This window comes from Tauraco erythrolophus, chromosome 11 (genome assembly GCF_009769465.1).
Source record: "Tauraco erythrolophus isolate bTauEry1 chromosome 11, bTauEry1.pri, whole genome shotgun sequence".
In the NCBI taxonomy this organism is placed as follows: domain Eukaryota; kingdom Metazoa; phylum Chordata; class Aves; order Musophagiformes; family Musophagidae; genus Tauraco; species Tauraco erythrolophus.
The window spans coordinates 18,568,125-18,588,469 of NC_141475.1; the positions used below are offsets into that span (position 1 = coordinate 18,568,125).

At 45.0% G+C, this 20,345-nt stretch overlaps 1 protein-coding gene across 1 annotated transcript; it reads right to left on the reverse strand.

The window, feature by feature from the left end:
• Positions 1-318: 318 nt before the first annotated feature.
• DRC9 (dynein regulatory complex subunit 9) lies at positions 319-18,931 on the reverse strand. Its single transcript, XM_009992770.2, has 9 exons — positions 18,791-18,931; positions 15,206-15,450; positions 13,897-14,025; positions 11,690-11,771; positions 4,748-4,909; positions 4,044-4,118; positions 2,293-2,424; positions 948-1,049; positions 319-462 (listed from the first exon to the last, which is right to left on the reverse strand). The coding sequence occupies exons 1-9, from the start codon at positions 18,914-18,916 to the stop codon at positions 319-321; spliced, it is 1,197 nt and encodes a 398-aa protein (XP_009991072.1). The 5' UTR covers positions 18,917-18,931.
• Positions 18,932-20,345: the final 1,414 nt, after the last annotated feature.

Genomic DNA, 20,345 nt, shown 5'->3' on the forward strand with positions numbered 1-20,345 from the left:
GCAGGTGAGTGACTGGGCCGTTAAGAGGATTACCTCCCGCTAGCTGTCGTGTTTCCATAAAGCACTTTGGGGGATACAGCGTTTGCACTGCTTTGATGCAGTTCTCCTTTCTACTGGAGAAACAGTCTCTCTCCAGTACAAGGGCAGCTTCAAGATCTTAAGAATTATTGCAGCTTCACCTTAGCTGTGTGTGTCAGGAACTGTGTTCTCCAGAACAGTCTGAGCTCAGTTAACATGGTTTATTTTGTTCTTTCAGATAGACTGTGAGTTCTCTGCCCAGCAACAGCCTGGAGCATGTCTGTGGCCAGGTTTCTTTACTTATCGTGTCTTTTTCTTTGCTCCAGATTTTTCCTTTTTTCCATTTTCTTTCTGCTTTGATAGCTGTTTCTCCCGAATCTTCCTGAGGGCCTGGTAAGGACCAAGGTTTCTGCGGACCATTGTACCTCTCCACCAGGCCTGCAGCTGAGAAGCAAGAGAGAGGTCTTAGGGGAAATCCCATGCTGGACACCTGGTACAGCCCAATGGCTCGAGCGTCTCTCCGGCGCTCCCCATCTGCAGGAGGATCCTAACTGGCAGCAGCTGGGCCTCCACTGGTTACGCTGAAAGTATCCGTGTCTGGGTCAAGGGCATCTGTGGCTGGTGGCAAGGGGATGAGCAGGGGAACTGCCCCATGATCCCCCTTGTATTGCCCATGCGGTGGGGCTGGTGTGATGAGCACGGCCCCAGATCATTAGAGGAGACTGGCTTCTCCTCTTGCGCTCCCTTCTCAGCCTGCAGCTAGCTGCTGCCTTTGTGTCTGCCCAGAAGGGACAGGCTTTATCTGCCTTTTGCTTGTGCCTCTCCACACCAGCCAACTTCCTCAGGCCTGAACAAAGCCTGTGGTGCAAATGATTAACTCCCAACTGCTGCTGATGGAACAGCATTGCCTCAGCTTTGCTCCTTTTTACCTTCAGGATGCTCTTCAGCTCCAGGGCATCCTGCTCTAGTTGCCTTCTTTTAGCCGCCTTTTCTGCCCGGTCACTGATGATGGTTTCCTCAAACGTCTGGCACTGCAAGATAGCACAGGGGTGGCAGCAGCCACATGAAAAACATCCCCTAAACTGTAGGGCCAACCTTCCAGGCTCACTCTGCCCAGCAGCTTGCCAGGGCAGGTCAGGGCTCACCTGGACCCTGGTGCAAGAAGTCTTCTCCTCTGGCTGCCTACTGGTCTCATCCTTGCTACACACTTTTCACAGCCCATCCAGGGCTGCTCTGACCTGTGGGTCACAGTGCAGGTCCCCACTCTGTGCACCAAGGAGCTCCCTGGCAGCCCAATGGTAATGTGTAAGCACCGACCTTCCTCCCCCAAGGAAGGTCTCCACCTCCTTTATTTGATCTTTCCTGACTCCAGATGGCAAATGTTGCTCATTACCACCTGCAGTCCAAAGGCACCGAGAGCTGCTGCCAAAGTGAAGCCTCTCACAGCCTGGGTGTGATTAACCCTCTGATCCTGTGCTGTAAAATGGCTGTCTGATGGCGTCTCGGGCAACAGATGGTGGCGAGAAGGACCCGTGCTCCCCCAGGCTAGACAGCAGATGATGTACAAACACACTTGGGACACTGAGATGACAGTGTACAGAGTGAAAAATGAGCCCACAAGCAGGGAAGCAACTCAGTCCCATCATCTCAGACCCAGTGACAGTAAGGAATTATTGCAAGTTAATTCCTTCTGGCTTTAAAACACCTCTTTTTCCAGACACTTATCTCTGCCCTGTGTTGCTCTGCTGTGCATAGCTGTGATCAGAGCCCAGCAGTTAACCAAGAAACCAATGTGGAGCAGGAACAGTTTTAACTGGAATCAGTTCCCTTATAACAGCACTGTGCAGCTGTGAATGTGCATCTGCAGGAAGGGATGGAGCTGCCTTTTCCAGTTGCAGCCTGGCGTACCCAGATGTTGCTAGAAGGAGCAGGTTTGTTCAGACACAGGCAGCAAACCAAGGTGAGGCATATTGATGGGATGGAACAATATCTTTACCCTTCTCAAAGGCTGTCAGTAGCTCTCTGATACTTGCTAGTATTTGAAAATAGCTGTAGGGGAAACGTCATCATCCGTCCTTGATGTCACAGGTGACAAACAGAAGATGTCTACTCGTTCCCTGCCTTCCCAGGACCAGTGCTTATAATTGCACCCTACACCTCAAGATTGCTGGGTTTTTTTTGCCATGGTCCTGGTTCCTTATCTGAACAAGAGTAGGAAAAAGCCAGGCTGCAGTTTTCGCATGGCTGAGCACTGAGACGCTGCTGATGTCTTACCTCCGTGGCAAGTCTCTGCAGCATTTCCAAGTTGTTTGCCTTTGATGCTTTTAGGGCATCCAGTTCTTCATCTTTAGCATGTGTGTCATTTTCATACTTGTCCATCCAGTATTCCAGCTTCTCTTCCACTATCTGCATGGAGATAGAGAGGTGCTTAGCATGGTACAAAGAGCATACAGGGGAAAGGTTTGCTACTGTTATCTGACCCGCTTTCAGGATGGTGGTAAGAGTCCCATAAATTTTGCATGGTCAGTGTTTCCTTCTCATCTAAGCCTTGAAAGGATCAAACACCTAGGACTAGTGAGAAATAACTGGTGGTTTGCAGGCCCCTTGCTGGGGGTTCACCATGGAAGCTGCAGCACAGGACTGGGCATGAAGAGAGATTGGGACATGCTGTCAGAGGTGCATGAAGAATAGAGAAGCACTGGGGGTTGGTTTGTGGACAGTCGATCTTGGTGAAGAGAATGACAACGAGAAGCTGTTCTTTGTGTGTATACAGAGGGAAGGGGTTTTAAGAAACAGAATTTGACAGTGAGAAAGCTTTTATCCTCTGCCTGACTCCCTGCCTGCTTTCTGGATTAAACTCAGCGCAACAGGAATAAGGTCCCAGGGGAGAGCACTTCACGCTATTTCAGGTTGTGAACTTGGCTTTGTCTCGCTCGTGAATAGGAAGGCAGGTGTTGCAGAAACAGTCACCCAGATGACTTCCTCCCATTCACCAATAACTTCTCCATAGCAACAACCGTGATTGCTTGCATGGAAAAATAATCTGAGGAAAAGCATCAATCTCATTACGGCGTCACAGCTGGACACACAAGGGAAGGGAGATGGAGGGCATGGTCCTCCTCTTTGTGGGCCCCTATAAAGCCACCAGCTGCTGTCTGAGTACAGAGAGGCTTGGAATTCGCCTTCTGGTAGAGGTCAAATAGACTGCAGCTTGTGCATGGAAAGTCCCCTCGCTATGAAGCATTGATCAGATTAAGGTTCTGGGATACGGAGGACAATATTTAATTGCTCTCAAGAGACAGCACTTTTTTGCACTCAAATTACATTTTTTAAACATGTATTATCTTCTATTCTATTATATTTTGTACTGGCAGTGATGTTTGGTACCCTGCAGTAGTACAGGTTTTGTTCCAGTCACATGGTTTATGAGATGCTTTCCAGTGTTATTCACTGCAGTGAGCACTGCTGTTGATAGGAAAGCTCCGGATTTCTGGATCAACAGCACAAGGACTTTTGTGGTTGTTTGCTGCTGAAAATGGGTACAATTGAGGGTTAGCAATTATCCAACCCTCATTCTTCCTCACATTAAGAGAAGGCAACACTGGCCTGGCAGGTTGTGTTATTCCCTTCTTTGTGCCCATTGCACAACGCTTGGGTCTGTGAAACCATTGCCCTCACCTCGTGCAATAACACTTTTCGCGGAGTTGCTACTGCCAAGGAAGGTCTGAACAAAATCACTATTAGCGGAATACAACTATCTGAGGGAGGAAAAATCCCTAACACCTGAATAAACACTGCCAGTCATTAAGTGAACTCTAATTTTAAGGAAATGTATCCAAATGTAGCAAATCCCAAGTCTGGGAAAGCTGGGTTAATTAAGACTTGAGGGTAAGTAGTCATTCAAACCACAGCAGTCAGGAACCTGGTAAATTTGATGGAGCAATAACTGGTTTCCTTCAGGTGCTAATTGATGATAGAATGCTTATCAGTTGCTACTTCAAGCATTAGCAGAAAATCACACATACCTTCTGCTGTTGCCTGAGGAAATTTTCAATCTCCATGTGGACTCGAATCTCCTCGTCAGTTTTGCTCCTCAACCTCTGTGATCAGCGCAGACAGAAAACGTGAAAGCCACTCTCAGCACGTATGTGTGCACGCACGTGCTGCTGAAAGCCGAGCCAGTCAGCAAGTGTGCGGGAGCTCCCCGTGTAGCCCACACGCGCTTTCCCCAGTGACAAAATTAACCGAGGCAGTCCTTGCCCCTGGGCCATCCGTGAGAAAGGGACAACTCGATCAGACCTCGATTGGCCAAACAAAAAATCTTGCAAAACCAGAACAGTTTTCTAGTCCAGTTCATCTTACAGCCGCAGGAATGGCTGTCAGCATCATGTGCAGTGGGCAATGCTGGGGGCTCGGGCTGCGTACGTTGCAGAATAGCCTGTAGTTACAAGGCTTTGGGCAGTTACAGGCATGTTTCTCTGACAATGGTATTAGTTTAAGCAGTCCCCGCCTCCAGCCATTGTCTCCTGCTGCCATGCCATTCCTGCTGTTGCTGTTGCAGGACCATACAAAGAAGCAATGGAAGAGAGAAAGATTTCTAATCTGGATGAGTTTCCTCATCCAGTTCCAACAGTTGTGCTGGTGACAGAAGTGGCATCTGGGGAGCAAGGGATGACTCTCCTTACTAGCTAGAGATGCCTTCCAGTAGGGGCCGTGGGGAAGGACTTACCTGAATCTCCTTGTCCCAGACATTCTCTGCATTGCTGCACCACTTCTGGGTTTGGTGGACCTGGAGGTCTGTGCTTTTCTTCATGTAGTAGCTCTCCATGTAGGTTTTGGCCTTCATCTCTTGGAGCTCATCTTTGAGGTAAAGAATCATATTCTCTCTGTTCTAATGGAGGAGACACAAGGAGCACAAAAGCAAGCCTGGAGACGGAGGTCAGCTCACTGTTTTTCAATCTTTCCACTCCCCGATAAACTCAGAAGAGACGAGGCTATAGGCTTCACACTTTCCCTGAATGCTGTTCCATTTCAACCTCTACTTCAAAGGGAAATTTGATTTGTAACTCATACAGAAGGCAAGAAACCCATCAGTGAGGAGTGGTTATTTCTGGAGAGGGAGGAGTGATGAACAGAGTGGGAGAAGAAGCCAGGCCTCCTGGTCTCTGGTCCAGGAACGTATTCAGTCACGCTTATTATAAGCACGACAGAAGACAAATAATTTCAACTGTTTAAGATTAGACTTTATTAACCTCTTGGATTAGGCTGTCTCAGTGCGTGAGCATCTGTAAGAAGAGTATAAGGCCTCAGCCCCATATAAGCCAAAGTTTGATTTCCTAAAGTATACTCTATTCCTTGGATTTGTTTTTTTCTAGTTATGCAGCAACTGTATAAACACAAACTTAGGAACAGGTGAAAATCTAATCTTGTCTTGCTCATGTGTTTAAACAGCTCTTTCTTGAAATCTTACCAGGTAGATGGTGCCCGCTTTGTTATAAAAGCATACACCCAGGGCAAGGAAGAAGTGCCAAGGAAAAGCTGGCTCTGAGCTCCCAGCCCCTCCCCGTGACTTGTTTCACAATGGAGCTGAGGTTTCCTGGGGGAATTCTGTCCCCAGGAGATCCCTCATGGGCAAGAATCCTGAGCCAACGTGCTCCGTTTGTCCGGCTTTTGGAGCATGCTCTGGAAGCGAAGTGCATTTGCTTGATTTGGGATTGTTGTTTTGTTTACTCCTTTTTAATGATTTCTTTCAGTAACGGATAAGAGTTCATTAGTTTGAGGTTGGAACTTGGAAGCACTGCCTGTAAAATGAAAAACTCTAGACCTTTGTATTAAGAGTTAAAAAGGTCATCAAAGTCTCCTGTGCAATTATGCAAGATCAATCTTAATGCCTCTGATTTGGTGCCCGATTGCTCCATTCCAGCCTTTCTCTTTACTTCCCTGCCATGCCGTGACGGCTTGAACATCCATCAGCCAAACCTCGCAGCTGAAGATGAAATACCAAAGCACTGGCATTTAAATGTTTTGAAGCCCGCATATCTTGTCTCTGAAGCACCCTCGCATTCCTTAGCTGTGCAAACATGGAAAAAGGCCACTCAATAGTGCTGTGTTTAAAAGCCGATGCAGCATGACTCATTTGGAAAAGGTTTCCTTATAAGAAGAGTTTGGAACAGTTAAAAGGCAAATCCTTCCCTCTGCACCCCTTGTCGGACATAGTTAGGAACAGTAAAGTACATTTGTAAGGCTCAGGATGATTAGGGGCCTTGGTTGATGCTGGTTTGTGGGTTTTTAAGTCAGGCATTCACATTTTTTTGAAGGTTTGCAGCATCAGATACTATTTTATGGCCATATCATCATATGACTGCAGACAGCTACAGACATGACCTATTAAGGTTTCTGGGATAGGCCTTTATTTTCCTGATGTGAAATTTTGGTGGGCATTGGGAGAGGTGGTGTTCCTGGTCAGTAGACATGGGAGGTGACCGTACTACTTTATTTTGAGATTATCTTCCTGTGTCATGCTGGAATCAAGTCTAAATTGAGGGGCTGGCAGAAAGACTGGGGAGATGCTAATGAAAAACACGGATTTTTTGTGGTGCTGAGGCTCAGCAAAGCCGAGCGCTGCTGATGTCAGTGTGTTACTGCTATCTGCTAAGGATCTGCAAACAGGTCAGCAAAGAAGGGTTCAGCCTCGGTTACAAAGTTCTCAGATATTAGAGAGGTGGGCAGAGCATGAACACTTCACCAAATTATTTTTCTTTTTCGTGTCATATTTTAGTAAAGCAGAGGAAAAAGTGATTTTGATTCCAGCACCCCAGGCTTCAGCCAGGCTGGGGGCCCATCTGCTCTGTTTGTTTTCTTTGTTGTAGGGCATGTTTGTGGTTTGGATTTGGTCTGTGGTGTTGTAAAACATCTTCGTTAGATGTGGGGAGTCTGGGGGCTTGGTTACACAATCCAAAGCAGACGGGAAGTGAAATGCAAAACCCCATGGGTGGTTTACAGCCAACGCATTTGCTTGGAGAGGGAAAGTCGGCTGCGGGCGCGTGGGCAGCTACTGCAGCCCAGCTGAGGGACCTGGCGCTGCAGAACTGGGCCACGTTCGGTACGAGGCTGCAGGCAATAAATGCAGCAGAAAACGCCCACAAGCTGTGGGCACCCTCTGTAGAGTATGCTGTTCCCTGGACTCAGGGGCAGGCACTGGGAAAATGGGTTAGTATTTATTCATTCTGGTTTATCATAGCAAAGGTCCCAGGCGGGACACGGCGCGCTTTCCTAGTTAACTGCAGTAAACCTCTGGGCTGCTTGTCTGGGATGACTTCAGCGTTGGATCTGCCAAGCCAAAGATGCAAAATCATACCTCATGTCCAAAACTATCACAGAACTGGCAGAGACTGAGATCAAAACCCAGGAAATAGTTGTCAAGAACCAGTCTGCTTCACAAGCAGGTAAACAAGCTGATGTTCTCTGATCTCTCAGCTCGCAGACAGCAGCTCAGAGGCCTGCCTGCTGCTGTTATCCACTGCCATGGGAGTCTGCCCCGCAGATGCTGTTTGGCTGCAAAGGCGACAGCACTCAGCTGGAGAGGCTGTGCGCGCGCCTGTGTTTTCATTTACTTTGATTTCTCTCTCTCGCAAGTGCCACCTAGATGTCTCAGCTCTTCCACAGCAATTAGTATTTACAGTCACTAAAAATAACAGCTGGTGACAAAAATAGCAAACAGGAGTAAACAGTCTGAGGAATTCCTCCAGCCATCGGACGAACCCCCTGCTGCCAGCAGCACACCCCGCGCCCGCCGTTTGGCAGGCACTGGGAGGGGGCAGGGGACCAGGTGCCGTGCTGCGTGCCAGCAGCGAGCCCCGCTGCTGCCTCCGTGCTTCCACACCAAGTGTGCATGAGCTCAAGGCTCCCCATCGGCAGCTGTGCGTTCTCTTCTTGCAAAGCCTGAAGATATGCTTAGATCTACACACCTGCTGCAGCCTGAAACCACACCGTGCAGCCCTACGAACACTTCAGTCCCAGCTGCCAGGACATCCCCACGCTGCACACCCCTGAGAAATGCCTCAGCTGAAAGGACAACAGGCCTGGAAGGTCACCCAGCCTCCATGTAACAGCTTCCGCAGCCCTCTGCTCACTCACCGCCAGCCCCAGCGACTGCGGGAGTCAGCTGTGTGAGGGGCAGTTTGCGGGCAGAGGGAGCAGACCCGTTGGCAGCAGTGCTCTTGTCAAAGGTCCTGTCCCTCTGGAGCCAGGTTTGGGTCTAGCACACCAGCTCCAGGTCCTGCTGAGCTGCCTCGGAGCTCTGCCAGCAGTGGAATGAAGTCGCCCAGGAGCTCAAGGCCATCACAAACCTTGTGCCTCCTATTGTAATGGCCTGGTGTATTTCTCCAATATAAGCATGTACCAGTGCATGGGTATATGTGTGTAAAACATTCCCCCAGAATGCTTCATTGATGCATTTGTCCACCTGGGAGAGGATAAGGGAAGAAACACGATGGATTTTAGTCGCGCTGCTAAAAGCACTACTGAGCAGTGCACTGACACAGCAGAGCTGGGTGTGTTACAAGAGCCCACCTAGAATAAAAGTTACAGACCTGTTTTCTTTGGTACCGTGGTGCAACATCTCGGCTTTTGGTCTGGTAGGTACCCTGCAATATCACTGCTTGTTATAAAACTGTACCACAACTTGCACACGTGGGTGGCATGAGTATACCACAGAGCCTACAGGACATGAAAAGTCTCTGGGTGAATAGCAACGCAGGAATTCTAAAGTTTACATTTCCTAAATTTTCATGTTAAACTATATAATCCTGTACAATATTAACTTGTTTCAAAATCTGTGCAGACTGCCATCACTAGATATACAAGCTAGAAAATGATCACTGCAGCAGCAAACAGAACTCCTGCAGCCAAACTGGAGCTATCGGTGATGCTCCTGCACAGAGCAGTAAGAACAAAACCAGACTGCTCGTTTCAGCTCCTTTAGAGACATCAGTGTTTTCTAAGAGGAAAAACAAAATAAATAAGAACATTTAGCGTTTGATTTGTGTTCCATTAGAAAGAAAAATAAGCTGAGCAGGCTAATGCAGCATTAATTAGCATCTCATTAAGAGCTTGCGACTCTGAAAATACAAACATGCAGGCAACATGCATGACGCAAAGACCGTGTTTTTCTGGTTCCATGATTAGATTTGCTTGCTTTTGTTTTCTCATTCACTAGGCTGGAGACAACCGTATAGGCTTTTGTCTACAGGTCTGTGCATTAGTATTGTTCAAAGTACTCCAAAATCAGCAAGCTGTATTTTTGTTTTTAATTAGTTGGCAAGGTGACAAATCATTCAAGTGTCTGTAGAACTGCCTATGGGAAAATCCCATATGAAGTGAATAGAAATTATTCTCCCTTGGGAGACACAGTGAGACACCATTATTTTTGGCACAGGAGGAAAGCAGTACTTGAAAGTAGTCTTGTCTTTGATTTGTTATCAAAGCTGAAACTATAAGGAAGCCCAGAAAAGGAATTCTAAGCTGGAAACATAAAAAAAATCCCAGATGGGTGCAGGTCCAATTTGATGAGGGGAAAAGCAAGAACCAAATTAGCAGAAGGTACTAGAAGAACACGGAGAAGAGCACCCTCTCAGCACAGGAGCTACGCACCTTCCTATGACTGCAAGAGGTAGAAGAGGTGTAGACCAGGACACGGAGAAGTGCCCAGCCTGACTGCACAGTGCCAGGACATTGCTGCTAGTGGGAGAAGGGATGGTTACAGCCCCTTGTACACGAGTCCCTGGGAAGGCATTAAACCAGAACTGGGTACGTGTGTTGTGTACACAGAGGTGCTGCAAACACTGTGAGGTTTGAGGAGCACTACTCAGGAGAACAACCTCATCATATTCAGTAGGTTGGGGTGGGAGAACAGGAACTTCCCAGGAGCCATGAGAATCTGACTGAGAAGGGACAATGTGCAGAATCACAGGGACCACAGGCGGTCTCTGAGCCCAACAAACTATCCAGCTTATTTCGTTTAACTGCCACACAGATGTCACGGCGATTTTGGGTTGTCTCATAGGGCTTGGAAATAGGCTTCCATACCATTTCCAGTGGCGGTAAGTGTGACAGCTCCCCTTTTCAGTCCTGGCTCCGACATCTACATCCTTTATATGTTCTGTTGAAATCCGTAGGGAAAAAAAGTTCATCCTTCGTTTCTCTTTTAGTTCCCATAACTGTGCGTTCTCAGTTTGTGTCCTAACTTGCTGACTTTCTATTTCCCTCAGTGACTCCTTTCTCCTCTCTGTTATGTACACAGTTTTTTTCCAGTATTCTTTTCATCTCGCTACACTTCCTGGTGTACGTAATGCATTTCCAGGATCTCCACTAGTAGATGAATACTGACCTAAATGAATTTTCCCATCTCGTACATTCCTGCTCCCTTCTCTGCTGTTCTAATATCTTCCCTGGACTGCAGGTGTTTTGTCAGTTATAAATAGCTGCGTACACTACCAGTGCCAACAGATCCTTCATGTTCTTACAACCATCCTATATTTACAGTTAAACTTTCCATGCACATGCGTCCACACTGCCAACACAAACCCTTCATGTCCTATGAGCTGTACTTCACCTGCATGTCAGCAGCTTAAAATTCTTCTCTGCAGCCAGCTATATCCTGGTGTGATTACTGCCCATGCTTTTGTCCAAAGACAAAATTCAGTGATACCAATTCTTTCCTCAGATGCCCTTGCTGTCCTCTTGCTCAGTACTGAACCAAATGTCAGATTCTTGTTCCTTCTTCCAGCGCTTGAGTAGCTCTGAACCTGCCTGCCTTTTGCTTGTTTTCTATCCCGTGCTCTTTCTGTCTCAGCAGGGCTAGGCTACGTTTCCATGTTCGTGCACAGAACTGCATGTGCTTTCGCTGTAAAGCACACGTGAACATCAAGCCTGACCTGTCTGGTAAGCGTCAGAGTGACCAGCAATATGCCATTCAATCGATCTGCGCTGTGTAGCAAGTCTGACGTGTGCAGAATGCCCCAGATTTACTGTGCGTGCACACACTGTTTGCATGCTGCAGACAGTAGGGCTGAAGCTTTCCAGAAAGATCAAGTTGACAGCTTATGTCCTTGTGTAGGACTTTCATGTTTGGGATTTTTCTAATGTCTGGAAGCCTAGAAAAATAGATTAAAATGGCAACATTTTCCCCAGACAAAATTGTTGGTAGAAAAATGACATGCCCCTGTGCCAGTTTTATTTCTTTCTCACTCCCTCCTCATCACAGTTTCTTCTGTGGCAGGTGTCACATCTGCACAAGTAAGTATGACAGAACCTTAGATACTGCTATCTGCAGATAACCTCTTTCTCACTGATTGCAGATGTCTGTGCTTTGCCACTCTGCAGTGTTTTTGGGGTGTTCCGATTCGATCACGAGCACTTTGAGCTCCTTTTGAAGCTCCAATTTGAAAACCATTGGACACTGCTCTTAAAGTCATTAACAGGCTTGAATTCAGAATACAAATCCTTATTGCAATTATTCTGCTTCTACATTCCTACTTGATGGCTCACTATATATGCCCCACATCCTCTCATCTGACTGCTAGTTCCTGGTTCCTGCTAGTTCCTAGCAGCAGGGTCGAGCTTGCTAATAGCCTTCCCCCCTGGCATGACGCCCAGTGTTAAGTGATCTCACCTGAAGTTCTATTTCAGTTTCTTTCTTGACATCTTGCAGCTGTTTCTCAAGTGCCTTTATCTCCTTCTTTCCTTCCTCCTCCCTGAAGAAAAATAGGAAAATGCAATCACTAGAATATATCAAAAAATACAAGAGCTGTTTATGTAGAAGGGGAACTTCCTGTCTCCTGGTACATTTTGGGACCTAGCTGAGCACTGCCCCACTTACCCACCTCACTCAACGAGTTTCTAACAGCTGAACTAAAAGAAGTACACACAAAAGCCTGTCCTGCTTCTTCAGAACAGCACAAGACAAGCCCCATCCCATGGCTGAGTAGCAAAAAAGGCATTAATTTCTCCACTCTGAGCCTCAGGGAGGTAACGCATCTGCGAGTCAGGAACAGAGACTCCTGACCAAAGCTAGTGACTGGGTAAGGAAATCCTGAAAGAAGAGGTGCAGAGACTGAGCGAGGAGGATGGGAATGAAAGGGAGGATGAGCGAAAAAACGGGGGCTGCTCTTGTTGAAAGCCTGGAGTGGACTTGAGGATGATGTGTTTCCTACAGCAGAGAGGAAAGAAGCCTACCACCAAGTGACAGTTTCTGCATTTCGGGAAAAAATATCCCTGTTTCTAGGCAGAAGCATGCCTAATCAGTGGACAGTGGCAGATTGTGTAAGTTTCTTTATATGTATGGAATATGGGGTTTTTCTACCAGACTTAAAATCTTCCAAAAAACACTGCCTCGGATTCTGAGATCCGTGAAGGAACATGAGTGAAGGCCAAAAGCTACAGAGCTGTTTACCTGTTTAAAACAAAACAGACGCAGTAACGTTCTAGGTCTTATGATCATATTTAACTCGGAGTGCTTCACTAAGCTTTTATGCTTATGATTTGATTTAAGGCCAGTAAATACTAGAGTTGGTACCTGAGGCTTCACACCCTATCCCAACTTTACAATCAAACATGCATTTCATTTTCAGAGTCCTTAGCTGATGGACCATGATAAACAAAAGCTCCTAATAAGAAGTTCCAGTTTTACTTCAGACTGCTTTCAGGCTAGTATGTTGACACAGACCCAGATAAGTATACATTATATTGAAAGGCAGATCAGGTTCGTTCCATGAAAAGAATGTATAGTAGAACAGAAAACACAGTGGTTAGATATGGTTGATAGAATGGAGTAAAAAGGATTATGTCCTTTCTAATTATAATTTGTCTGCTCCTTTCCACCTTCCAGTATTGGACAGATAATCCATGAGCAATTGCTGCTTTGATTTTTGCTTTCTCTCCCTTCCATGGATAAACAATAAATCCCTTGGGTTTAGACAGTGGAAGTGTTGGGTTCCATGCTTGAAATCTCACATTTCACTGGAAGCTGGGGGCTTGCACTACAGGCAGACCCCTGAGCCGTTGCTGGAGCTGTTCCAGTACATCGGACTCAGGCAGATCATGACTTACAGCAGCTTTGCTGTCTACCCTAAATGATAGGCCTGAGTTGCTACACAGAATGAAGTGGCTTTAAAATGGCCAAATACTCCTGTGATGACTGTGGTTCTCTCTGACATGCTAGGGATTGAACCAGAGCTTCCCATGCTAAAAAAACTTCAAACCTCTAGAGCACAGAAGTTTGAGCTAAGGAATCTCCACTTTGAGTTGAGATTATAACAAATCTGTGAGCTACGAGATTTGGGACAGAAGAGGATCCATACTGCAGTGGCTGGTGGATTAGGGTTAAATAAGACGATTGCCTCTGCTCCCATCTGTGCTAGCCCCTGGCTGCTCCTGGGGAAAGGGAGTGTATTAGCATATGGGTCAGAGCAGATCCTCCTGGGCATCACACAACCTAAAGACCATATGTTGCTGGCTCTGGTTTGAACAGATTCTCTGCTGCTCGGGCTTTCACTGGGGACAAGGAGTTAAAGATCAGGGTGCTCCTACATCACGTTATGTTTTAATTGCTATGGAGTAGCGTTTGCATTAATGCAGACACAGGTGTCCACTGTGGTGAAAGCTCAGGCAATTCCTAGCTCAGATCAGTATCAGAACCATCAGTTCTTTCCTTCTGAAAGGGAAAAAAGTGCAATTTGTAAAGAAGACAGAACAATTGAAGTGGGAAAAGCAGAATCCTTTCTGTATCTTGGTTGTTTTTTTCCTTTTTAGCATGTACTGAGGGGGAACAGACTTTGGCTTTGAGCAGTTAAGCAGGAAAGTACTGAACACAACACTGACCTGATAAGTAAGTCATGAAACTTGCTCTTTTTTGTCTTCTCTCTCTCATTAGCTTCTGTTAGGCTATTAAATGTTCCTGATTCCTGCATGTTTTTCATAGTGACTGTAATTACATCACTTGCATACTGCCTGCCAGGAGGAAAAGGAACACAACAGTAATTTACAGGTGCTGGTACTACAGTGGCTGGCACCTTTATCTGTTACTGTTTACAGCTAAAAAGATAAGGAAATATAAGATCTCATTTCTGTTCTTATGTCTGTCAAACTCAGGAGTGCTTCTTCCATGGTACCTGCTTCTTGTACGGCTGGAGAACTCTGTACTAGGAGTTGGTTGAAGTTTGAATTTTAAAAACGCTGCCCCGAATGCTACTCTAGGAAACAGCAAAAACAGACAAACATATCTGTACTGTGCCAGACTGTGCTGCCATCAGGAAGAAGGCTGCTGGCCTGCAGTAGTGATGACAGTTAAGTGGATCTTGGAAAATGAGACCTGGGGATGCAGACAAGTGTGTCCATGAAGAGACATCTGGGTGCCAAAATATCCCACTACAGCTCTAAGCTGATTTTAACAAATACATGGGCTTGCCCAGTTTATTGAATTTCATGGTGCATACGGTATTTATACTTTAGCTGTATTTTCCTCATTTGTGTTAGAATTTTCTTTAAGCCCTTTGTTGAAACAACATTAAAGGACAGAAGCCAGGATGCAGAAAAATGCATACTGGAATGCTCAGCTCCCGAATCTGTCTCAAAGGCTGCTGGTATTTCTGCAAATCAAAGCACTTGATTAGGTGCAGAAATAAAATTTATTAAAAAAAAAAAAAAAAGAAAAAAAACCCTTTGGTCTTTATTACATTACCTGTTCTATAAAGGAAAATGGCTGTAGCTGCCACAGAGGCTCTGTGTGTCCTGCAGAGTAACTGAGTTCACAGGACAATGCTCAGATCCTGCTTTGCCCCTACATATCTGCTGGGGGAACCTGACTCCATGTACCAGAACATCAGCATTGGCCAGTTCCTAGCATGAATTCCACCCAAGCAACCATTATCAACTGGGTAATATTTTCTAGCTCCATTAAAAATAAATTGATTGCCATTACTTGGCATCCAGAGGCAAGTAAAGGCCAGAACTAAACAGCCTATGAAGCTAGACCCCACTGCTCTCTTTAGAGGTACTCCCTCTGGACCAAGACTGTGGTACCACCAGCAGTGGGAGAGGGGAAAGTTTGTATTTTCGCTTTCAAGAGATAGACAGAGACCTTTACAGCTCTGAGCATCCCCTGTAGACAGCATATTTGTGCTTCACTCACCTGTCAGCCTGAATTTTTGTGAGATTCTCTACAGACAGAGCACTGTATTTCATGGCCCTACTGGAAAGATGATGGGCACTTTTTAGACCTTCAGTTTTCCCCTGCTCTTGCTTGTGTTTGATGCTTTTCGGAGACGTGTAGGTGACTGTTTCCTCACTCCCTTTCCTTGCTGACATAAGCTCTTGGTAGTTAATGTCCAGCTTCTTCTGGGTCTCTGTGATTTCTTTCATTTCCTGGCTGCAAGTCTAAAAGTGAATGAGAGATCTGCTTTCACACTGGGCAGCAGAAATAAACCCTCTGCAACATTATGTGAGAGGAAGAAAAATTAATAATAAAGTAGCATGAAGCTATACTAAGAGCAGTTGGTAGCGTGTGTTACATTCTGCAAAGTGAGAAGAGCAGAAACGTTTATCTTGGTTAGCTTTGAGCACACAATGTAGGGTTATTAAAGTTTATGGGATCAAAAGTCCCAAAGTGACAGGACTAGACAAGGCCCCAAAAGGTGAATTCATCCGCCCCAAGAGATGATGGTTCAGACTGTGTCGTTCCTGACATGTTCTTAATGCCTCCAGCAACAGAGACTACACACCCTCCATGTGTCAGCATGTCAGCATCTTTACCATAGGGAAGTTTTTTCTCCTCAGCTGCAGTTGAGCCCCTGGCTTCTTGTCCTAGTCTCCGCAGGCACAGAGAATAAATCATTCCTTCCATTTTTGCAGCAGCTTTTATGTGCTGGAAGACTGTTAGCCTGTTTCCCCTCCGCCTTCTCTCCATCGTAGCCATTTCCCACCGCCTGTCACCATGACCTTTCCCTACAATATTACTGTTACAACAAGAGGTAAGACGTAAGGAACTAAAAGTGACAGACGTCAGCTATCCGCTTAGCTGTTGAGAGAGAGATAGCAGAGGAAGTATAACTTGAATTCAAAGAAGAAATTCAAAATATTGGCAGCTCTCTTCTACATGGAAAGGTATCTTGTGGCCATGTACAATTTTATTAAAAAAGAAAAAGCCCCAGAAAAGCAAAAGCACGCTATGAAATCAGCTGAGACCTTGCTTCTAGGAATTTCTCTGTGTTATGTGCTGTGGGTAAGAATGCGGGTTTATACACTGGGACATTAAAAGGGAAAATTTTCCTGCCTGCCTACCGAAACCTCTGTGGCTGAACACCTAATAGCAGTATTGCTGAAGCCAGCTAATGTAGTCACTGCCAGCCTCCTCCTGGTCCCTAGCTGCCTATTCCCCACCCTGGCTGCTTGGAGAATCGGATTAGAGAACTTACTGAGCTGAAACATTGTCCAGCAAAAAGGAGAAAAAAAAAAAAAAAAGGTTATTTTTAGCAGCACCAGTTCTTAGTCCAGATCCCTCCACAACCACACAGATTTGTAGAGTGCAGAGTACAAGCAAGCAGACAGGGCAGCAACTGTGAATGCCAGTAGCATTCGCAAGAAGTCACTTGGGAAGCGAGGCTCCCTTATGGTCTATGACGCTGCCGTGGTCTGCAGCGCGCACGGCACTGCAAGGGCTGGTTGGTGATGAGCATCATGGACATCCCTGTGCCAGATGAACCAGCCTCTGGCAGTGCCTGGCTCACCACTGACTACAGGAGGGGTCTAGGTGACTACATGCTTAATTTTGGGACAGTTGAATTTACATTAAATGAATCCCATGCAAAGCATACACAAGCCAATGAAAATGACATAGTTAATTAAACAAAAAATTGTTTAAATAGTTTGCTGGTGGTGGCTGTACTTCAGAAAGAACTAATTTTGGCAAACAAACTGCTTTAATATCATGCAGCTTTTATTAATGTTCTGGCAGATGTTTTTCAATGTCTGGGAAAGTTCAAGAGAGGCTGTAAGTGGATTGTCTGTAAACAGCAGGGACTTACACGCTGATAATTACCAAATAACTATGTAAGAGCAAGGCGTTTGTAAACTGCATGCATTACCATCTGTGTAGGCTCCTGGCTGTTTATCTTTTGCTAGTCTTTTGCACAAAATTCAGCAAATAGAAAGGCTGCCTTCCTCTGCACTGTGTGAAGCAATGTGTAAGAGTCTCTGATTCGGAAAATCACTGGCCACCACTGTGTTTAATCTTCTCCAAAATGCCATCAACTGAAATTTAGATGTCAGTCTTCGAAAACGTGATTGATTTGTTTGACTGACAGAGCTCCAGGGTACTTTGCAAATACAGGTCTTCTCCAAATAAAACGATAACAGCCAAGTGTAAACTGAGGAATCGAGAGGAGTAGCAAATTACAGAGCACCAAAGTTGGCATGTAGCTTCCCTAAGCCATTTTCTTATTTCTAATTGTTTCCTTCTCGATTAAGAACACAAATAAGGTTTACAGTCTGGGAGAAAATCGTGTTTTAAGAAGCGACTTGGAAAAAATGAGCTTCTGTGATTGAAGAGAAAAGCTAAGGTGGCTTCTCTGTAATTTGAATGTACCTTTAGTAGGTCTGTCAACCTGAGTCTCCGTGTCTCCTACCGTCCTAGAGATAATGCTCTTTCTCTGGGTTTTTGCACATCAGAGGTCTCCCACCCAACTCCGTGAGGGAGAAGCATCCTCTGGAAAGAAGTGAGGCTGGCTCCCAGGGCTCTTCTAAGGGAGGAGTGCCCTCTATTGCACAGTCTAAGCATCGCTCCCGCCCTGAAAACTGTACACCAGCTTCTGCTGCTTTGCAAACGGATTTTTTGAAAAGAAGGCAGCATGGAAAGGAAACACGTAGAAAAAAAACCACACCGATTTACATTCCTCTTGCATTCTTAAGTGGTACATTAGACAGAATGAACAGCATTAGATCTGAAAACTTGGATCCCAGTTTTTATTTCCGTCTTGGTCACGCACTTTTTTTCTGAGTTCCTCTTGAAAAAGAGTTTCAGATCTGCTTAAACTGGAAACAGCCTGCTATGTCACTTAAAATAGATGACCACATAACTTAGAACTATTTATCCCTCAGGATGGTCCCATCGTGTTTCCTGTGTCTATCAGCTACCAGAAACATCACACCACCTTCCTCCACAGCAACAAACCTCTGCCTGAACATTAGGGCTTCTTCTCTGTTCTTTATATCTCTGCCCAAACCATCTCAGTTACAATGCCTATTAGAAATCAACTAATTAATAATGGTCATTGAGAATGGGTAATTACTAATATATTTTGAAGTGGAATCTTCCTTAATTCATTGTCTGTGGGGACTAAAGGCAATTTAGCATGGACTTAGACAGAAAAAGAATTTTTAAAAGAGCTTTATATCTACATAAGAACCTAGATATGTTTTGCTTCCTTTTCCCTAATCCTTTGCCTGTCATCTAACCACTGAGATTTTAAAATTATAAGCCCAGGAATCTCATTTGGGGTCAGTAGGGTCCTTTGCACAAAGTCTTGACAAAGGCTTCTCAGTGATGCTGCAGTATAAATATTAAAATTGGTCATCCATGCACTTTTATTGTGTTTCTTCTCCAAAGCACTTAGCAGAAAAAATATCTGAGTTGATTTTTAAAAAATGCTGGTAGAAGACATAAAACCAAGACAAGAAAAAAACGAGATGTATTTTAAGCAGGGAGGACAGAGGCACATACATGGCTGAGGTCTGTCTTGCCCTCGTATGAAACCGGCATGATATATCCAAGGATTGCGAGTTGATCGACACAATTCTCCAGCACAGCAGTGAACAGCAGAGCTTCGAGGTGAGTGAATTTTTCCATGTCTTTAGTCTCTGTGCTTTTGCTAAGAGGAACAAAGACAAAATATACCAATGAGAAAGACGCTATGGCGTTAGTAATGTTAGTAACAGTAGTTTAAACTAAAATACCCGAAATAGCCTTATTTGCAGCCTTTCACATACTTCCCTAGCTTTGTTTATAGCCTTTCATACACTGTTTATAAGAGAAGCCATGCTCTGCTAGTGGCTGTGGGCAGGGACAATGGAAATGTTTAGCTTTCACAAAACAAAGTAGGTCTGGGTGCCTCCTACAGGAGGTCTGGGTGGATAGGCTGAGAAAGGAACGGACGTGGAAGGCACAAACTGGGTGAGGTGGCCTCACCATTCAGCTCAAGGAAGAGCAGCATTTCACGACAGACTTTGAGAAACAACAGAATGAAGGTGCCTTCTTACAAGGAAAACAAATAAATCCACGTCTTAGAAAATCTCAGATGGTGAACCTTCGTGCTCTAATCATTCCTCCTTATTACTGTGTAGCCTGAACATTTTTGTGATCCCAGTCCCTTCAGCAGGAACTGTTACCACCGTGATAAGATGTTGAAAGTCAAACAAGAAGCAATATCGAGGCAAGTAAAAACTACCTGTAACAGTCTGTGTTGTTCTGTTTTGAATTGCATTTCAAATGTGAAACTGCTCTGATGTACACTTAAGCATCCCTTTGCCTTGCTTACAGATGGAATATTGTGAAAGAGCATCTAGGGAATGGTGGAAATTCACTATTAATCCAAGTGAAATTGATCCATTAAGAAAACCGTGTGAGAACACACCTGCATAACAATGGAGAAATTCTCTGAGATTATTAATGTTTCAGTAAGCCCTTTAGACAATTCCTCCAAACCCTATGCTCACAAAACAGATATTTCTTGTCTAACACCCAGCACAACTGCAGCCTGAGATGACCGAGATCCTGAATGTCATTGCAATGGAAGCATTAACATCCACTGACAAAATCTTAATTTGGCTGCTATACCTACAACTGTATTTATGCCATCTGTAAAACCCTGGAATAAACATCTTCGAGGTCTGCAGAATATTACAGTCCAACCTGCAAGTCTGCCAAGGAAATATAATCAGGCAATGCCTGTTGGCATGATTAACACGGTAGGACATGGCCACATTCTATGAAAATTAAAGAGGTTTAGATGCAGTTATGCTCTGGATCACTGGAAATTTGATTTTTCATAGGCAACTTCACAAGTGTTTAAAAAAATGCATACTTAGTATAACCTCTCTGAAACTTTTGCCATTTGTCCTCATCCTTTTTTGTTGAAGAAAATAATTTACAGTTTGAACATGAAATTAATTTCACTTGGGCAGAAAATATGGGTTGTTTTTCAGTGCAGGTTTAGTAGGTGTCTCTTAGTATCATAATATACAAACATAACTTAGATTTTGTATATTTGTTTCTTGGT